Below are 22214 nucleotides of genomic sequence, written 5' to 3' on the forward strand. Positions count from 1 at the left end.
CATGGGATTTCCCAGGCAAGAATACTGGAATGGGTTGCCATTTCCTCCTCAAGGGGAACTTCCTGACTCAGGGGTTGAACCCAGGTCTCCTACTGCAGGCAGATTCTGTGCTGGAGAAGACTCTTGAGAGTCTCTTGGGCTGCAAGGAAATCAAGCCAGTCAATCCTAAAGGAAGTCAACCCTGAATATTCATTGGAAGGACTGATGCTGAAGTTAAAGCTCCAATACTTTGACCAACTGACGTGAAGAGTTGACTCATTGGAAAAGACCCTGATGCTGGGAAGGATTGAGGGCAGGAGGAGAAGGGCGCGGCAGAAGATGAAGATGGTTAGATAGCATCACTGACTCAATGGACATGAGTTTGAGCAAACTCTGGGAGATAGTGAAGGACAGGGAAGGCTGGCATGCTGCAGCCCATAGGGTCATGAAGAGTTGGACACAACACCGGAACAACAGAGCCACCCAAGTCCAACCAGGGAATCCGAAGGGTTGAGATTATAGTTTGTGTTTTCCATAATGACCATTAGGTGTCACTCTATTGCAACTAAAGACTGCTGGGTCCCAGGGCCTGGACCCTTGGCAAAGCTGCCCTTTATATTGATTTCCAAAGTAACAGCTCTACCATTTCTCTAAGAAAACATCTAGAACAACTTGATTCGTGGCAGGCTTGCTCTTTCTTCAGTGCCTAGGATCTTAGCCATTCCAGCAGGCCAAAGAACAGTTTAGCTTTCTACTGATTTATATTGGTAATATGAGCAGGGATTGCATCAAACTTTGATGTTTAAATTCAAGAGTGAGCCCCAAATATCGATCTCCTTGCTTCCCCATGACTCTGTGCAGCTTAAAATGTTTTTTGGCTCCCATAAACCAAAGCTATGGAGGCCATCTCTGCCCAGCGGGCAATTTTTAAAAGACCAAAAGGAACTGGATGCTTTTTAACTGCTCTGAAAATGCTGTGGTTTTACCAAGTCTGGGGCTGAAGCATGGAAGATGAGTGGTCCCATTCAAAACATCTCTGCTGTCTTCATTCCTTAAAAAGAAACTGTTTTCCTCCTGTGTTTATTTTAAATGGTGCAATATCTAGAATGGCTCTGCTTCTCCCTTAAAGGTGTGGGCTATTGAAGAGATTCAAGGGAAATCCTTTTGCTTAAATTACACACATAACTGAAGAGAAGATGGTATACTTGGGTAGGGGTTACTATTTGGTTTTTGCATAAATGGCTCCTTTGTTAAATGCATGAAGCCATGGAGGAAAAGAAAGTTTTGCCCAGAAATCAGTACAGAAGCACAGGCTCTCTCCAATTATCCGTGTATCTTGGGCCGCTGTGACCTTTTAGTTTAGGTGTGCAAGGGATCGGTAAATAGGAATCAATTGTCCTGCTTTCCACCTACTGAGTGCTCCGGAGCTGGGTTCTAAATATAGCCACTTTGCATCTCAGTCCATGAGTCACGCTGTTATTTCCAAGGCTCATTTAGCTCCTTCTGCCTCTCACCCAAAAGTTTGAGATGCCAGTACACTTAGAAAATGCTGTTGGTCTTCAGATAAGGCCTCAAAATCTAGTGCTTTTTACCCATGGGGGTTGCAGTCTGACCACAAATTCTTCTTCTAGGCTCAGGCCAGCTCTTGGTCCCCCTGAGCAATGATTAGCTTGTTATTCAGTAGAGACTAGGGAAATGGAGCTTTTAACTGCCTTGGTGATCAAGTTTTGATATTTACTCCTTTGGAAATCATTCTTTTTTTATGCTTGAGACTTTCCTTTGGTTTATCAGTTTCTTAGACTCATGAGTTGCTTCCTGGGTGGCTCAGTGGTAAAGAATTCACATGCAATGCAGGAGACATTAGGTTTGACCGCTGGGTTCGAAAATCCCCTGGAGAAGTAAATGGCCACCCACTCCAGTATTCATGTCTAGAAAACACCATGGACAGAGGAGCCTGGCAGGCTACAGTCCTTGGGGTCACAAAACAGTTAGACACAATTGAGCAACTAAATAACAACAGACTCATGAGTTGCACTCCTTTGGAAATACCCTTAAACATATCATGGTCAACTTCGTGGCAAAGAATAACATCTATCAAATGCCTGCTGTCTGCTCCCGAACACTTTCCGGATCCCAGCAGTTAGGCAGGGACACATCACTATTTCAGACTAATACAACGTGTCACTTCCAGTCGGAGACAGAGAAAAGCCCCTTTGCCTTTCTCTATGCGTCTTTCTTTGCCTCTACAACCAAAACCATCTCTGAAAGTTCCAAATTGTGCAACTTCAAGACAAGGGAGCCTCTGTCAGGCTGGTCCCTATAGGACTCTAGAACAGACCCACATAGATGTGTCTTATAAATGAGAAATTAATTTTGTGCTATGAAGCCACTGAGATTTGGGGATTGGCATGTTATTTAAGCATAACACAGCCTATCCTGCGGAGAAGGCAATGGCACCCCACTCCAGTACTCTTGCTTGGAAAATCCCATGGACGGAGGAGCCTGGTGGGCTGCCGTCTGTGGGGTCGCACAGAGTCAGACACGACTGAAGTGACTTAGCAGCAGCAGCAGTCTATCCTGACCAACACCAACCATATTCAAGGCACACAGTTCTGTTAACCCCAAATTTTGTTTGAGTCTAAACAGATAAAAGATTTAAATTACACTCAGTAGAAAATATCCTACCACAGGTTCCTAAAAACTATAGTCCTAATAGTTCACACATTGGACATTTGGCTTCAAGGAAAAGTTACCAGTTAGGTAAGGGGTTCATTTCTGCCATTTTCTAGAGGAAGCAGAAGCCCATTTAATCTCATCTAATGCCTGTGTCTTTTTTTTTTTTTTTTTTCTGGCTGCACCAGGTCTTAGCTGTGGCACACAGGATCTAGTTCCCCAACCAGGGATCGAACTAGGGTCCCCTGCATTGGGAGCATGGAGTCCCAGCCACTAGACGATCAGGGAAGGCCCCTGTGTCTTTACAGTGGGAGAAAACATTGACATCATTACTTCATCTCTTCAAACCCCCAAAATCTTAAGAGACAAATTTCAATCCAACACACATTTTATTCTTTTTTTTAAAACTTTTTTTCTGAATTTGCAATGATCAAGTATTCAAGATGTTGTAAACCAATGTTTCTTAGTACATTGACAATAGATTTCATTAAACACAGGAAATTACACATCTTTTACATTACCCTAAGAGGTCTCCAAATAAATATTCATTTTAAAAATCACAAAATCAAATTCCTTTATGCAACAACTCAAAACAGCCTTTCATCACAAGCACACCCCTATACACAAAAACACACACACTGAACACACACACCACTAGGGCCCTAACACCAGTTTATTGGACACAGTATCACATTTCCTTTAACTAAAGAAGTGGTGGCTGACCTGCCTATCTCATGCTTCCAAATTAATGTTTGGGGTAGAGGTATGTATTTTAAGAAAAATGCCCACTATAAAGTCTTACCATTATCCTTATTTTTCATTTCAACATACAAACCTTAAACTTCTTTTGTTCACCCCTTTGGTTTAATATGTCCCTGCAATTACTTCAGTTTTCAATAACACCTTCTCCTTCAATTTCTATGTGTAATAGTAGAATACCAGAAAAAGACAACACCTTCAAAATCTCAATATTATAAAAACACCTTACATGTGTGTAAGGTTTGGGGGGAGAAGAAATAAGAAAAGATTATCTGAAATATTTTCCCCCTCTCTCTGAAATTATTTCTAGCATCTGATTATTCTTGCTAAAATAAATATCAAAAGCATTGAGTTTTCCATAAAAAAAGTAATCCTCCCTACACTCTTCATTTTTGCCACGTAAAGTTCATGAATTAACTGTGGTAATGAGAGTAATGAATGCTTATTTTCTGAGAAGCTCTCCAGATTTCTAAAAGCAAAGCACATGCAGCCCCTTATCAGTGGAATGCTGTCAAATCAGCGGTGCATTTTTGAAGCGAGCATGCATCATCAAATATTTCTAGCACCGAGGCATTTACTTTTTAATGTTGCAAAAGCAAATACCCAGGGAGGGTTTACATCATAGCTGGCTTCCCAGCTGGCGCTAGTGGTAAAGAACTCGCCTGCCAATACAGGAGACATAAGAGACGTGGGTTCGATCCCTGGGCTAGGAACAACCCCTGGAGGGCGTAACAACCCACTCCAGTATTCTTGCCTGGAGAATCCCATGAACGGAGGAGCCTGACAGGATACAGTCCGTAAGGCTGCACAGAGTCAGTCACGACTGAAGTGACTTAGCACGCATGACCCTTCCTAGGAATGAGTAAAAATGAAGTGCTTAAAATAACCTCTTCAAACATACACAGATCTGAGTCCAGTGTGGCAAGAAGTCTGGGACAGATACAGTCAGCAGCATCCTAGAAGGTAAGGAAAGGAGAGAAGATAGAAAAGATAAAGTGCACAAGGCCAGAAATGTCGCCTTGCCAGCCATGGCACTCCCTTCCGAACTATGAAAGAGGAAATGCAGTTATATGTGTGTAAAGGATCTCTACCCGTCTGTTAACAGGAATAGCAAGCCTACATCCTAAACAATCCTGGGATTATGCAGTATTTTGATATCTACCTGCTACTTAGAATACTCAGTATGTACCTATATGGGGCTTACCAGGTGGCGCTAGTGGTAAAAATAAACAAACAAACAAAAAAAAAACCCTGCCAATAGAGGAGACCTAAGAGATGTGAGTTCGATCCCTGGGTCAGGAAGATCCCCTGGAGAAGGGCATGGCAACCCACTCCAGTATTCTTGCCTGGAAAATCCCATGGACAGAGGAGCCTGGTGGGCTACAGTCCAGGGGGTCACAAAGAGTCGGACACAACTGAAGTGACTTAGCACACACAGACACGCACCTATGTATCAGTAGCTATTATCACATTTCTGTGTCATTTAGGATGCTTTAAGTACACACAAAATCATACTGTACATGGCTACCACCCTAGGTTTCTGCTCGAACACAACTAGAGAATCTCCAAATGCTTCAGGTCCAAGCAAACTATGAATCTTCTCTTTGGTGCACCTGAATCTGATACAAAACAGATTCTAAGAAGAAACTTTCTGGCTCCAAGTCCACCAAAGAATGCCAGACAGAAATGCAGGATCAGGGAGAATTGTCTTGGTGGTTGGTGAAAAGGCAGGACTACCACTACCTCCTCCAGGTAAGCCCCTGCTTTGATGGCTGACATTTCTGGGTGCATGCGCCCATTTGTTCCTGTAGCTACTAAGGGTAACAATCAGTAACAACTGGGCTGTGGTTTGGTTCATAACATATAACATTTTGTATCTGTTCACTTAACAAGTAACACTTTGTGTATATTCATGTTAAAGTTGTATCAAGAAACTTAAAAGCTAGTCATTTAAAAAAACTAATAGAAATGTTAACATTCTGAAAGAGGGGGGTAAAATAAGAACATACACTTAAAATCCCCAAAACTCAGATTCAAAACTCTGAACCACCCTTCCTCATAATGGTTCATTTCAGAAACTACTGAGATGCAATGGTAACACTAACATTGGATTTGTTCTACATTAAATAGGAACTATAAATAAATACTTGAGGTAAGTTAGGGCAAACAGTTGTGAATATGAGACTTAGCTAAATAAACGTAAATTTACCTTGAAAATCAAAACATTCCATTTTGATGTTTCTACAGATTTTTTTTTCTATTTTATACAAGGAAATAATAATTTCTCTACTCTTCAGAAATAGTAACACATCAAAATACGAAATGCTTCACCTCACTATCTTATAGTCACATCTTACCTATGTTAACCAAAATTATTGTAAGTATTACGTAGTGTAAGAAGTGCACAAGAAATGAGCATCCAAACCCTGACTTGGCCACTATGTATAATCCTAAACAAATCACTTGACCTCTATGAGCCTCAGTGTTCATGGCCTGTGTTTTAGAATAACAATAAAAAATAGCTATCCTGCAAAGTTACTAAGAGGATTAAAATCCATGCTACATATTGTGTGCTTGACAAAATGCTCTGCCAATAGCCAAGACTCAACAACTGCTCATTCGCATCCTCTCTGCTGCTCCTTTCTTTTCCCCACCCTAGTTTTTAACTGTCTTCAAGAATTAAATCCACCTACGAAGGATAAAGATGTCAAGCTAAAGAAGACAACCAAAATAATGTGTGCCAACTGCCCACTCTACCGCCTGGGGTTTCTAAATTAATAGGCTAGACTCAAGGATATTATATTTGCATATTAAGGCCAAGTAATACTTTAAACTACAGAATTTTCTAAAGAACTAGGTGACCTTTCCAAGAAAAAAAAACAAGTAATTAGAAGCCTAAGCTCACGGAGAGTGTCAATTAAACTTATATTAGGAGTGGTGACTCTAAAGTAACATGACCAATTTATTATCAAGCATATGAGGACCTTGTATATACAATCAAATGGTGTCATTTAGCAAACAGTCACTTTAGTTAACTACTTAATATTCCAATGATGCCACCTGAACCCAAAGTGCTTTGGGGACAACTCTTAATTGGTACATATTCCAAAACATCAGTCTCCCATGATTTTTACTGCTTATTTTACTTTTACCAACAACATGGTAATGATATACCTGCTACTTATAAGTACCAGATATTTGAGAAAGTACAACATTAACATCATGGTGTATAGTTCAGGCCAATTTCTTTGAATTCTGACCTAATCAGCCCAAAGGATTTCATAGATTGGCAGATGACAATTGAGTAAAATGGCTTCTGATAAGGAAATGACACTCGGTGATGGCTGAACTGAATGAATCCTCAAGGTAAAGACAGGGAGGGATCTCTACGTATACCTGATTTCTGATACCATCATTTCTGATCATAGATTTCTAAGGGCAGCACTCCTTTTCAAAATGTGATAACAGGAAGAGAGAAATTCTAAGAGTGTTGAAACACACAATCTTATCTACAAAAAAAAAAAAAAAAAAAAGAAGTGCTAACCTTACCAAATTCTCTCAATGTAGTTTCTTAACAATCAGAGGAAAGTTTAGACGATAACCACATCTCTTCCCAATCTACCTATGTTTTGCTCCAACCCAGTAAGAAACTTTCTCTTCTAAAGGATTAAAGATCTCCCACAAAGGGTGAGGGGGATCACAAAGGCCCCAGAGTAGACTCAAAGACATAAAGCAGTATTCTCTGAAGATCTTCCAAATATACCAAGTTGACCAAAGTTTGACAGACACAGTGTAATTACAGGCAATGGTGCTTCAAATGACTTAGCCAAACAAGTCTGCTCTAAGGAAGTCCTTGTCACCCAGGACTGCCAACTCCACCCTGTAGACATTATTTAGTAGACATTATTTAGTCTAACTGCCAACACCACCCTGTAGAGAACCTTTCCATAAACTGCCTGCAACCAAGAGAACCATTTGACCAACACCATTCCTAAGTTACAGAAAAAAACAATCTTGAGCCAGAAATATTCACACAACACCCATGCACCCATGGATGGAGGGCAAAAACCCAGGAATCATGGGTCAGTCACATTCCTTCTACTCATGAGTGTAAATGAGACAAGAAAACCATTTCCCAAATCAGCCTCACATAAGTCTAGGCTCATTGGCAGAAACAGTTCTCCATCATATTGATATTTGTACATTACAGTCCCTCCTTAGGAGCTGCCATAATTCTTTTTCTGAGCAGCCAAATTCCACAGGTTAACTTGCATCAGTTTATAGTGCTATCAGGAGGCACCTACCTTCAGAACCACATAGAAAACATTCCGTGTGGATCTAAATCAAAGTGATGTGCTGAGAGGTACCGAAAAGGATGGTGGTTGTTGAACCCCAAGTGCATTTAAGAACAGAAAAATCCTCTCGCAAAATCGCTTCAGGGAAGTTACAATAGAAAGAAACTAAAGGGAGGTATAAAATGGTTCTAACTCTGATAAGGTAGGATTCGGTATGACAGGCCAGTTTATTTTAAGTAATTTTCAACCTTTACTTAGGATCATCAAGAGCTGGCTCACAGATCTCCCTCCTTTGTCAACATGGATTTCATGTCACAGGTACAGCTTTCCTGATTAAATGACTCCATTTTCACAACAATCATAGCAATTCTCTGCACATAAAAAAGAAAACCACAGACCTGCTAGTGCTTCCAGGTATATAACTAAAATGACCAGGTGAGACTCAATCTTACTTCTGTGGGATTTTTTTTTTCCAACTCTTTTGAGTGTCAAGGTTACAATTCTCAACAACCCTTACATGGGCCCTTAAAAGCTAAAGAATTTCTGCAGCAATTATCTTTGGATGAGAAAGCCATCAGTTTCTTATTATGCATCTCAAATGACAGTTTCTAGCCATATTGTTTAGCACATGAGTGTTAAAGTCCCTGACGAAAGACTCCTGTAGTTTATATTCAAGCTCTCAGGTTCATGACTCAGCAGCTTCCTTTAAAGTGGGACAGACAGACTAAAAGAGAATGTGTCTTACAAAACAAAGTAGCTGTTCCCTTTCTCATGCTATGCTTATGGTTCTGGTGAAGCATTTAAAAAGTTCTACCTGATTTTTAATTCTGCTATGGCTTAAAAAGCTATGAACAGTACTTTAGGGAAAGTTTAGCTTCCTCTTTTCAAAAAATCTATCTGCTTTAGTCTCTGAAAGCAAAAGTAACATGCTGCACTTATATTTTCCAATCAAATTGCATAGTTGAGGCAAATTTATTTGTGCTTTGTAGCAGAACTCACAGTAGTTGTTCATATCTAAAAACCTTGATTTGTAAATGCAAAGTCACGGTCAAGCTCACCCTTGTTCGGAGTGTATGCTAATGATATGCACTGCCATTACACTTCCCAAGATTTTGTTAACCACGCACCCAGCCTTCTACCATATCAGAGCATGAGCATCAAATTAACATCTCAGAAATGGTAACAAATCTATCTAAACTCCTCCTTGGAGAGAAGGAGGAAAGGCTCATTCTTGTTGAGGTATCCAGCCCTCAATCAACAGTGGCTGTGTATAGTGAGTTTTGTTGGTTTGAGGATTGTGTCTTTAGAGGTTAAAAAAAGAAAGAAAAGAAGGCACGGGTGTTTCTCAAGTCGCCATATTCAACTCAACCAACAAAACCAAAGTCTTTCATTTTCAAGCTTCAGGAGGGAGGCTACATGGGCGCAGAGCTTTCTTCCAGCCCCAGGTCTGGGGAGGAACTTATTGCTTCTGGGAATGGCCCCGGATAGGTCTGTGTTGTGTACTGGATCCCTTTTTGCAGAGCAGTCTCTTCATGGAATTCTCCCTGGGTGCTGAAAGCGGGACAAGATCTAGTCCGGGCAGCCTTATTGCCACTGTCGGGGTGGCCCACCGTCTCGCTCACAGTGCTCAGAGGGAACTCTCTCCACCTCTGCCTCTGCAGTTCTTCCTCCTTGTATTTAATGGAGTACCAGGCCAGAAAAATAAATATAAAGCCGACAAATTTGAGGCCGGCTGCTAAACCAAAATAGACGAAACGAAATGACGTGACATTGTACTCCCAGCAAGAGCCTTGCACTCCACACTCCTGTTGCCAGAGCATGCAGGTGGTGTCAATAACTGCTCCAAAGTAAATTGGGGTCGGAATGTATGCTAGAGCGGTAGGGGAAAGAAAGAGAAAAAGTGTTAGCACATCTTATAAGAGGAAACAGATCTGTAAATTAACAGGATACCTGTTTACTCTAAACTCAGTTGAGAGGAGTGGTTTTTCTGTGTTACTTATTTTTTTGTAAATATACGTCACATCTTGTCATAATATTCTTATTATAGACATGTTCACTACTACTTTAAATCTTTCACTTCATGGCTCAGTCAGAATGTGCTTTGGCTTTTAGACATTTTATGATGTTTATTTTAAAGTATTACTTATTAGACATATTATGATATAACATGTCTAAAAAGCAAGAACACATTTTTATGTCTGCTCAATATTAGATAACAACCTAACTTGGAAAAGAATTTTGAAAAGAACAGATGCATGTATATTCATAACTGAATTACTTTGCTATACACCTGAAACCAACACAACTTTGTTAATCAACTATACTCCAATACAAACTAAAAAGAAAAAAAAAAGAATTTTACAAAAGATTTTATTAAGTTAAAACAAGAGCAATAATACATTTGTAGACATAAAAATTTCCATCGATAAAAGTGTAATTAGGGAGGGGAGTTTCCTGCACATCCAGTGGTTAGGACTCTGCGCTTTCACTGTCATGGCCCTGGGTTCAGTTCCTGACCCAGGAACTAAGATCTTGAAAGCCACGTGGCATGGCACCTTCCCCCCAAAAAAGTTAGATTAAAATCTGAAATTCTTAAAAAAAAAATAAGCCACTCAATTCAAGGCACTAGAAGCCTATGATGCCCACTGACAAGTCCTCACTCTTGGTCTGGGGCATTAACCACAACATTAGACAAAAAAGAAATACCAGAGAGGATTCCTGTTGCCAAGGGTCAGATGATTTTTAAATGTTTAAAATGTTTCACCCTTCAAAATTTAAATAAGCAATTTGAATTAAAAAAAAGATTTTTTTTTGTCCTGTGGATGATGATACTGATTACTGAGGAAAATAACAGCTGAAGAAAATGACAGACTGCCCCTTAAGAAAGCAAACAATATGTTTGACAATGAGGAAGTCACATAAAAATATACTGAAGTCAGTCAAGGTGACGGAGCACTTCACGCACTGCTCCCCAGTCACTGTCCCAAGACATCACAGGTGATGCAATGTTTGTAGAAGTCAGAAGGATGTTCTTCGAGTCCAAATAAACTCTGTGACTTACCACATTGACACAGCACTAACAAGCTTCTCTGTTAACAAGAAATCTTGCTGCTGTTTAGTCGCTGTCATGTTTGACTCTTTGCAACCCCATGGACTGCAGCCCGCCAGGCTTCTCTGTCCATGGAATTTTCCAGGCAAGAATACTGGAGTGGGTTGCCATTTCCTCCTCCAGGGGATCTTCCCGACCCAGGGCTTGAACCTGTGTTTCCTGCATTGGCAGGTGGATTATTTACCACTGAGCCACTAAGTAAAGCTTAGTCCCTATATATCAATTTGGACATCTTTTTTTTCATTTAGAATTTTTTATTTCTTTTCCTCAGAAAATCTGATCAGCATACTCTTTACCCAGTCCAGTACAATTACTAGAAAGAAGTAAGGAACTGAAATTTTTCGACACACATACACACAAAGTAAGCACTAATTCCCATCATTTTCATGTTACAAAGTCACAAAAGGGACAGGAACACCTGGACTGTAAGCCCACAACAGTTTCTTGGTTCAAGATTTCTTACTGTACAAAACTCTGGGGAATTTAGTCCAAGTGCATACTCAGAGTGAAAGAGAAACCGATCAGAAGTCAGTTTTGTTTTGTTTTATCAGCGACAGAGTTGGTCTGCTTTGGGTTCAAATCAGAAAATGAGGAAGTTGCGCCTGCCCACTAACGTGTGAACTCCTAGCTAGTACGAATGGTTACAAATGATCTGACTTGACATTTTTAAAGGACAGTGAAAATTTGGCATCTGCAAAGAGGAACTAAAAGGCACTGTGGGAAATTTAGGAACATACCAAGTGTTCTCAATAAAACAAACTGCATTCCCAGGGCAAAAGGCCTCTCTTCATCTTTTACAGACCTACAAAGAAGGGAAAGAAATATTTTAGAATAAGGGCCTCAAGAAAATGAATGTCAAGTCAAACCTGCTTAGCTGCAGGGCCAGGGACCACATAGATAATGGGCCAAAATATTGAATTCGCTAGAAGTTACTAACAATAGTTGAACAAGACCGCTTATCGCTAAATCACTGAATAAAGGTCTCCCCAGTGAAGACTCCAAAGAACTCTGGTTAACTCCACTTTTTGTGTAAATAACAGGTGGAAGGACAAAGGTTCAGGGCTGAAAGTACAGAAGCAGCTCTGAGTTTGCAAAATCAACTCCTAAAAAAAAAAAATTGGTAATCCTAACTATGGCATTCTTTTTCTGTTTGCCTGTACTTTCCAGAATGGCACGCTGAAATTTACTTCTACAATTTCTCAAGGAAAAACAGAGAGAGAAAAGTTTTTTTTCTAACAGTCCCAAAATGTATCGGGAATAAGTCAAAAGTTAGAAACAGAATGAATCCTTCCCCATCACCTCACTTTTTCTTTTTTTCCTAAAACTTAAGTTTCAAGTAATTCCCACATGGCAGGATGATTAGAGTCTATTGATTTTGTATTAGCAAAGATTAAATGGCTCCTTTTCTGAAGTTTTGGGTTAGAAGACAACTGATGATCTGCCGTGTTTAAACATTATTAAACAGGCACCCCTTTTCTGGTTATTTAACATCTCTTGTAGAATTAAAGTTCAAAGTAATAGGTTAGTAATGATTCCCATTTTTTTCATGATGAAGTACTTTATCCTTTCTAGTCCATACACATAGGGTTCTCAGTATGCAATGTGAAGTTCTCGAGGACCGGTGTGCTGGCCACCTTTCCCCCTAATTTCTTTATTTTCTCACAGCAATTTCCCCAGTGTGGTACACACTGTTGTTACTCTATAAGTATCTGCTGACTGAGGATCTGAGGATTGGTCCCAAACCAATGGGACCAGTGGGACTCCTGGGTGCCATTTGTTATCTTGCCGTTAAGGAACCCATCAGCTGAGCAACATCCAACTCAGCATCCCATAAGAGGGAAGCCAGAATATGCAGAACTAGCAGGCAAGCAGCCCAACCTCCCTGCTAAGAAAGACGTCTCAGCAGATGCATCCCACCCGAAGCCAGAATCCTGGGTTACCAAGGAGCCCAGGGAGGGCACAAAAGGGAGACTGGAGACTGACACTCCTCCTTCCTTCATCACCCTGCATCCCAGTGCCCCTAAAGCTGCTGTGGCCATGCTTTCACACTGCCCACTCCCTTCCTTGGTCTATGGCCATCTTTACTGCAAATACTAGCACTCTGATTTGAATGTGCTGGTGTCAACATTTTAAATAGAGCCTCCATTAAGGTAACCTCCATGTTCCCTCTTAGAAGCAAAAAAAAAAAAAAAAAAAAACCACACACACAAATGGGATATATAATACGGCAAAAAAAAGCACAGCATGAACAACTTAAAATTACATTCCCTAGTCTGCACTTCCCTTGATTCAATGCCAAAATGTTATATGATAGTGAAATTAATGAAATAAGCATTTGGAATTGCAAGCTCAGCAACAGTGGTCACTGATCCTGGAGGTATTAACTACCTACAAGGTCAGAGATAATATTCTTAGCCGTACGGACGATTTAGTGACTTCACCAAATGACTTGTCACCTCCTCTCAGGCCAGGCTTCTTATAGCTAATACAGTCATAGCTTTCAGCTCCTGAACTTGAACCTTTCAGTAGAGACTTCAGGAACCAAAGGCATCCAAAAAGAGTTTCACTGAACTATGGGAATATAATTCATCTAAATAAAACAAGTTCTGGAGTATGAAAATGTTGCTGGTGTTTAGTTGCTAAGTCATGACCGACTCTTTTGCGACCCCATGCACTGCAGGCTCCACCAGGCTCCTCTGTCCACGGGATTTCTCAGGCAAGAATACCAGAGTGGGTTACCATTTTCTTCTCCAGGGGATCTTCCCGACCCAGGGATCGAATCCATGTCTCCTGCACTGGCAGACAGATTCTTTACCACTGAGCCATCTGGGATGCCCAGTGAGATGTTACCATCTTCCTTTCCCTTCCTGCCACGGGAAAATTCCCTTCTCTTAAGATCACCAGGTAAATAAATGCCTGTGCACTTTCCGGCAATCTCATTTTGCTCTCGTCACCACTTTACCACATCAGTCCCCAGTCTGGAATAAAAATTCTGGCAATTCTGAGTGTATAACGCAACCTAGACATTGAACACCATCCTCACCTGAGTGTTACTATGATGGCTGACGGTTGGGCGCAGGCTGTGATGAAGGTCACTATGAACAGGAACACTAAGAATGGGATGAGGGTGTTACAGGACCGTTTACACTTCCCAGACACAGCGTAGCCATTCTCATTGAGGTACGTCTTGACGATAACCACGCGGAGCTGGCCACGCTGTCCCACCGTGGGTGGCGTGATCACCTGGCGGCTCTGGACACAGGTGCATTCTGTGTAGTTCCGTGTCTAAGTGATAACAAAGATCAGTTGGATGCCAATCAACAGCAAAATTCAGCATACGAACCGTCAGAGTTAAAAGGCTCTAAAATCATTCTAGCATTTAAAAATATGCGGAATAGTCCATTGAAAGCATCTTCTGGGACTTCCCTGGTGGCCTAGTGGTTAAGATTCCAGGCTTTCACTGTCACGGCCAGGGTTCAATCCCTGATCAGGGAACTGAGGTCCCACAAGTTGTGCAGCACAGCCCAAAAAAAAGAAAAAAGAGAAGAAAATATCTTTCTCATTTTAACAGTAAGGATTCAAAAAGTGCATCTAACAACATCAAAATCTGCTGCTGAAGGTTGTTTAAACTTTGATCAGAAGCCTTCAATACTCAATTCTATACCGTTCATCTTCTACAAGGGCTTCCCAGGTGGCGAGGTGGTAAAGAATCCACCTGCCAATGCAGGAGACTCAGGTTCAATCCCTGAGTCGGGAAGATCCCCTGGAGTAGGAAATGGCAACCCACTCTGGTATTCTTGCCTGGAAAATCCCAGGGACAGAGGAGCCTGGCGGGCTACAGTCCATGGAGTCGCAATGAGTCACACAACATGTGCACGAGCACAACCATGTTCCATATCCTCATGTTGGGTCATAATCAGATGCTGCTTCAATGGATGTTCATTCTTAGGCTCTCCAAACAGAGAAGCCCCTCGAAAACAGGAACTAAGCCTTATTTTTATTTGTGCTCACCAGAGTGCTTAGCAAAACCCTGAAACAGTGTAGGATCAAGTGTAAATATCTGTTAAATAAATGCAGAGAATTCACAATGCAACCGTAACAACTTCAGTAACAATACTAGTGAATGTATCACTGGCTATTTCATTTGAAACCAGCTAATACAAGGGACTCAAAAGATGTCTCAAACAAAACAGCCAATTGACCTTTCTGCCTATTATGCTGCTTTTACTGAATGGACATCAGCTGAGCTCACTGTCACTGTGACCTCTCAGCCACCCAGAGAAGCAGGAGGCACAAATACGAAGATGGGGAGCTGCGTGGCCGCCTGTGCTCCAAGGACTGTGGGCCTCTTTGTATGAATGAGGACCACGGACCAGAGGACTCAGTGGCTAAGTCCTTCCCTGGGGGTGAGTGAGTTCTCTGGTCTATGGCCCTCATTTGAAGAGCAGGTCTCATTGTCCCTTTCAATTCAGTCACACCCTGCAGCTCACCAGTTATATAATGAGGAGCCAGCAAGAGGAATCTCAATTCATCACTATAGTTTAAAACTCAGAGATCAAATATGACATCCCCAAGATACGCAGTCAACGGTATCATCCCATATCACCTACACAGAACAAACAAAGGCATCTTAACCTTTCAATGAAAGCAGCTGCCTACAGTCTGTTATTATGCAAAGAATGGAACCAGGCTCAATAAAGAACGGCAGAGAAAAGAAAACCTTCTCCCACAGTATCGCTGCCTATTTATAATTCACGGCAAACTGAATTCTCAAAATAGCCTATTCTTGAACTGACAGAAATAACTTTACTCTGAATGTTTAAAAAAAAAAATCTGAATTGATAGTCTATGAAAAATGGCCACTGCCCATGTTCACAGGCTCTGAGCAGGGGAGGTGCTCTCCTGTTCTCTTCTAGCAGCACAGACTGCGGTCATCTCGACCTTCACGTCCATCATCACAGGGGCCCTGATGGGGTAGCAAAGGAGACATCCAGCACTCGACCTTCTCAAGTTTCACTGGGTTGGCACAGGATGTCACTAGGGGACATCCATGTCATTCCATGTCATTGCGGGGAATGACATGGAATCAGATCACTATACTCAAAAACCCCAATTACCCCTGGGAAATAAAATAATAGTAATTATTGCATAATTTCCTTTCCTCTGGGTTTTTGACAGAAGCACATGTGCATTCATGCTCAGTTGCTTCAGTTGTGTCCAACTTTTTTCGACCCCGTGGACTGTGGCCCGCCAGGCTCCTCTGTCCATGGGATTCTCCCGGCAAGAATACTGAGTGGGTTGCCGTGCCCTCCTCCAGGGGATCTTCCTGACCCAGGAATCAAACCTGTGCTTCTTGTGCCTCCTGCATTGCAGGAGGATTCTTTACCCACTGAGCCACCTGGAAAGCCCTTGACAGAAAATATCCTGTATCTTATTTGAAGATTTTGGAAAAGGGAGACTGAAACCTTCTGTTTGCAAACAAAATCTAACAATACCACAGGAGCTTGTGAAATATACTCACCCCAGTGCTCACATTCCCACTATTAACACAGCCAGCCAGACAAGGGTTAAAGTATGTAATTCCATCCGATCCACAGACTGGCTCATATTCATGTGTTTTACAACCACAATTAACATTGCAGCTTCCTGTCAGATTCCTATGCGGCATGGTCAGAGAGGGTCTAAGAGAGAAGCAGATCATGAGCCGTTAATGTTTGCCAAAATAAAATTCACAGGACAGTTCTTGATGTTAAGGTGTCCGTTTTAGAGAATATATTCCCATGAAATCAAAGCCATGGTACTATGAAGTACCACCCTAGATAATTATTTTTATGACTTTAAAACAGAACAGAAAGAAAACATTTTTCAATTTTCCCATACTACAGATTTAGTACATTTGTATCATATTATTTATCGTGCTTCAACTCCACCCTCCATCTTGGTAATCTGAGCTCAGAAGTTCTAACCTTCATAGAACTAAACTGCTCACTCACTGCAGACACTTGGCTCTATATCGTAACAAACTGAGGCCTAGATTTCTTTTACGGTTAAACTGTAAAATGGAAGAAATTTTTTTTGTACCAAATTAATAATATCTTGATGAGGACATTAATATGGAATCCATCAATCAGAGCTGTCAACACAAGTTCCTTTGACCAAAAGCCTTTGCTCTGGAATAAATTATCAAAGAAAGACAAGGGACTCTAGAATATCAAAAGAAGGTGGTTTTTTGAAGATCATCAGGAATCAGAGCACTGGTTTGTTTCAGACAACCAGAGAAGAACAATTAAACTCTCCTTCCCTCAAGAATGCCCAGATGTGGGACTTCCCTAGTGGTCCACTGGTTAAGAATCCGCCTGCCAGTGCATGGGACGTGGGTTTGATCCCTGGTCTGAGAAGATTCCACAAGCCGAGGGGCAACAAAGTCTTGCGCGCCACAACTACTGAATCTATGTGCCCGAGAGCCTGTGTTCCTCAACAAGGGAAGCCACAATGAGAAACCCATACACTGCCACTAGAGAGTAGCCCCCTTCCCCTGAAACTAGAGAGCCCACACACAGCAATGAAGACCCAGCCCTGCCAAAAGCATTAAGAAAAGAATGAGCAGATGTGGACTCACAGGCAAACACAGTGGGTTCTATTTTCTCATGACATCATGATTTCTGATTCAAAGAAACGATACAATGTGAAAAACTCAAATAAAATCAGTTCAGACAAGAAATATAAAAGAGCAAAAAAGTCAAAAAAGAAGAGACATTACTTTGCCAACAAAGGTCCGTCTAGTCAAGGCTATGGTTTTTCCAGTGGTCATGTGTGGATGTGAGAGTTGGACTATAAGGAAAGCTGAGCGCCAAAGAATTGATGCTTCTGAACTGTGGTGTTGGAGAAGACTCTTGAGAGTCCCTTGGACTGCGAGGAGATCCAACCAGTCTATCCTAAAGGAGATCAGTCCTGGGTGTTCATTGGAAGGACCGATGCTGAAGCTGAAACTCCAATACTTCGGCCACCTCATGCGAAGAACCAACTCATTAGAAAAGACCCTGATGCTAGGAAAGATTGAGGCCAGGAGGAGAAGGGGACGAGAGAGGATGAGATGATTGGATGGCATCACCAACTCAATGGACATGGGTCTGGATGGACTCCGGGAGTTTGTGATGGACAGGGAGGCCTGGCATGCTACAGTCCACAGGGTCGCAAAGAGTCGGACACGACTGAGTGACTGAACTGAACTGAAAAAGTCAAGTAAGGATATATAGGGCTGGAGAGAGAAGTGTAAAGAGATGGTTATGGAAAGGCAGAGGCAGGCAGGTACCCAGAGGAAACTCATGGAAGGATAAACGGGCTCTGAGCTCTCACATCCAAAGACCTCCTTCCTTTGCCACCATTTTTAGGTGTCACAAATAGCAACCCATTCCAGTACTTTGCCTGGAAAATTCCATGGACGCAGAGCCTGGTAGGCTACAGTCCATGGGGTCGCAAAGAGTCAGACACGAATGAGCAACTTCGCTTTCACTTCAATGAAATACTGTTCCTAAAGCCACATGGGCTGGAAATGGCAGATTTCATTCACCTGTCCAACTACTCATCATCCATTCATTCAACAGATATTTAGGAGTGTCTGTCATATGCTAGGATTTACCTTTAATGACTATGTTCAGAAACGGTTCATCCAGAAGTCTCCTGTTGTTTGTTGAAAGGCTTTTCTCCTGTATCCTCCCTCACACTTTGATAACTGAGTCATCAAATTTGAACAAAAGGAACAAACTCATAGCGATATTTAAACTTTATCAGGAAAGCCTTCCAAAGAGGAAAAAGTAAAATAAACTCTGGTCATTCCCATTCCTCCAGTGAAGTAATTTTTATCACAAGACTCTTAATTATTGGGCTTACCAGGTGGCGCTAGTGGTAAAGAACCCGCCTGCCAGTGCAGGAGACATAAAAGACACAGGCTTGCTCCGTGAATCAAGAAGATCCCCTGGAGGAGTAAGTGGCAACCCACACCAGTATTCTTAACTGGAGAGTCCCATGGACAGAGGAGCCTAGTGGGCTACAGTCCATAGGGTTGCAAAGAGTTGGACACAACTGGAGTGACTTAGCACTCATAATTATTATGTTCACAATACCATAACGCTTGGTATTTTGAATCATACCATTTGATAGTTTGAATATACCTTTAAAAGGTGACTCTAGGCCAGCAGTTCTCCACAGGGGCAATTTTGGCAGTGTCAGGAGACATTTTTGTTCCTCACAACTAAAGGGACGTTACTGACATGTAGTGGGTAGGGGCCACGATTGCTTCTAAACGTCCAATAGGGGCCTTCCCTCGTGGTCCAGTGGTTAAGACTTCAGGTTTCAGTGCAAGGGTGGTGGGTTCGATCCCTGGTCAGGGAACTAAGGTCCCACATGCCTCAGGATCAACAAAACCAAAGCATAAAACAGAAGCAATATTGTAACAAATTCAACAAAGACTTTAAAAATGGCCCACATCAAAGAAATCTTAAAAATGTATATATATTTACATAAATAAATATATAGATATAGATAAACAGCCCAACAATACCCAGACCAGCCCTTGCCCCACAAGAATGAATAAACTAACCCAAATCTCAGCAGTTTATACTGATCTGAGAAACTCTGTTCTAGACCTATTTCCACATTTCACGGATGATGAAATGGATGTCCAAGGAGGCCAAATGATTCATTATGAGGCTGATTAGTGCTATTTTAACTGGCGTCACACAAAACATATTCTTTGTGCATTATTCTTCACTGGTTCTTCAAGAACCAAATTGCAAGCTGTGATCAAATGAAAGGAATTTATATGCCTGCATGCTTAGTCACTAAAAATGACAGGCTTCAAATCCATACAATAGGGTTATTACTATGCCTATTTAGAAGTCACAAGGAATTTCTTATTAACAGCATGCTTTGTATTCATTTATGACAGCCACAGATTCCAAATACCCCTCCTTTGTGGGTATGTTCACTCAAGAGAAAGGAATCTAAAGAGAACATCAATAGACACTCACAACGCACGTGATGACAGGAAGGCCAAAGATTTCCTGAGTTCTGGAAACAAAGGCACAGTCCCAGGTCACCCTTGGGTACACCTGCTCTTCTCCTGAGATCATGATGTCTGATACAAAGAAATGATGGAGTATCAAAAGTTCTAACAAAATCAAAAGAAACAACAAATATAAAAGCAGTGGGAAAGCCCACAGTGGCACAAAAAAAGAAAGATGCTGACACAGTTAATCCTTTACGCTGCACTGATAAAAAAAAATTATTTTTAAGAATAATACTGTCAGGCTTCCCTGGTAACTCAGAGGGTAAAGAACCTGCCTGCAATGTGGGAGACCTGGGTTTAATCCCTGGGTCAGGAAGATCCTCTGGAAAAGGGAATGGCAACCCACTCCAGTGTTCTTGCCTGGAGAATTCCACGGACAGAGGAACCTGGAAGGCTACAAAGGGGTAGCAAAGAGTTGGACACGACTGAGCGACTAACATTTCCACTTTCTTTCTGCCAATACAGGAGACACAAGTTTGATTCCTGATCTGGGGAGATCCCACATGCCGTGGAGCAACTAAGTCCATGCACCACAACAACTGAGCCTGTGCTCTAGAGCCCAGGAGATGCAACCACTGAGCCCCTACCAGCAATTATTGAAGATCATGCTCCTCAACAAAAGAAGCTACAGCAATGAGAAGCCCACACACCACAACTAGAGAGTAGCCCCTGCTCGGCACAACTAGAGAAAGTTCGTGCATAGCAATGAAGACCCAGGACAGTCATAAATAAATTAATTATTTTTAAAAAGAAAGAATAATAATGTCTGATATTACTATAACTTACGCTCCAGAAGACAGACTGGATTATAATAATAGTGCAAGTGTTGAAATCTGAGTCACACCAAGCAACCTCTTATTAGCTGAGCTGAGCCTGTCCTGGGAGAACACAATGCACTAGCACTGTAGTATCCACACTCACCCTTGAGCAAAGGGACGGTCCCACCTTTCCAGTAAACAAAAACATCTCCGACAAGTCAGCCTTGCAAGCAAGAGGCTCAAGTTAATTCAAGGTCCATGTAAGTGTTCTTTCCATGCCAGGAACAAGGACTCACTAACAAATGCCTTATAACTGCATGGTCCAAGCTGGAAACCTGAGTCACACATTACACGTTACTATAAAAATCATGGAATAATAGAATTAGAGAGATGGGAGGAGTTTCTGAGGTTAACTAAGATAACTGACTAATTTCAAAGCCTAGGAAACTATGAGAGGTATAATGACATGCCCTCCCATCATTGAAGCTGTCAGAAAACCAGTCACAGGGAGATCAAAATGAACAAAAAACAGGAAAGAAGAGCAAGCTTGCTGCCTAATCTTCATTGAATCAACTGCTTAAGGATCGATGTTTATTTACAGTAATATACAACAATAAATGTCTTCCCAGGTGGCTCAGAGGTAAAGAATCCGCCTGCCAGTGCAGGAGATGCCAGAGACATGGGTTCAATCCCTGGGTCAGGAAGATCCCATGGAGAAGGAAATGGAAACCCTCTCCATATTCTTGTCTGAAAAATTCCATGGACAGAGGAGCCTGGCAGATTACAGTCCATGAGGTCGCAAAGAGTCGTACACGACTGAGCGACTGAGCATACACATACAACAATAAAACAGTGATTTAATGTAAGCAATGGGCCAAGGAGAAAAAGAAAGATATACCCATTTGAATGCAGAGTTCCAAAGAATAGCAAGGACAGATAAGAAAGCCTTCCTAAGTTATCAATACAAAGAAATAGGGGGAAAAAAAGAATGGGAAAGACTAGAGATATCTTCAAGAAAATTAGAGATACCAAAGAAACATTTCATGCAAAGATGGGCATAGTAAAGACCAGAAATGGTATGGACCTAACAGAGGCAGAAGGTATTAAAAAGAGGTGGCAAGAGTACACAGAAGAACTATACAAAAAAGATCTTTATGACCCAGAAAACCACAATGATGTGATCACTCGCATAGAGCCAGACATCCTGGAGTCCAAAGTCAAGTGGGCTTAGGAAGCATCACTATGAACAAAGCTTGTGGAGGTGATGGAATTCCAGTTGAGCTACTTTAAATCCTAAAAGATGATGCTGTGAAAGTGTTGCAACAGCATTGAAACATGTATATTATCAAGTGTGAAACAGATCGCCAGTCCAGGTTGGATGCATGAGACAAGTGCTCAGGCCTGGTGCACTGGGAAGACCCAGAGGGATGGGATGGGGAGGGAGGTGGGAGGGGGGATCGGGATGGGGAACACATGTAAATCCATAGCTGATTCATGTCAATGTATGGCAAAAACCACTACAATACTGTAAAGTAATTAGCCTCCAACTAATAAAAATAAATAGAAAAAATTAA

The 22214-nt window shown here is 41.6% G+C and overlaps 1 protein-coding gene across 2 annotated transcripts in view; it reads right to left on the minus strand.

Moving 5' to 3' along the window:
• Positions 1–2839: 2839 nt before the first annotated feature.
• SLCO5A1 (solute carrier organic anion transporter family member 5A1) overlaps positions 2840–22214 on the minus strand; it is a 150239-nt gene continuing 130864 nt past the window's right edge. For both annotated transcript variants that reach the window (XM_061123454.1, XM_061123453.1), the window contains 4 exons: positions 16337–16496; positions 13859–14100; positions 11553–11617; positions 2840–9576 (listed from right to left, as the gene is read on the minus strand). In XM_061123454.1, the coding sequence (XP_060979437.1) occupies positions 9119–9576; positions 11553–11617; positions 13859–14100; positions 16337–16496 (925 nt within the window). In that variant the 3' untranslated portion in view covers positions 2840–9118. The remainder of the gene's footprint in view (positions 9577–11552; positions 11618–13858; positions 14101–16336; positions 16497–22214) is intronic.

Source organism: Dama dama, chromosome 21, assembly GCF_033118175.1.
Source record: "Dama dama isolate Ldn47 chromosome 21, ASM3311817v1, whole genome shotgun sequence".
NCBI classification, from domain to species: Eukaryota; Metazoa; Chordata; class Mammalia; order Artiodactyla; family Cervidae; genus Dama; species Dama dama.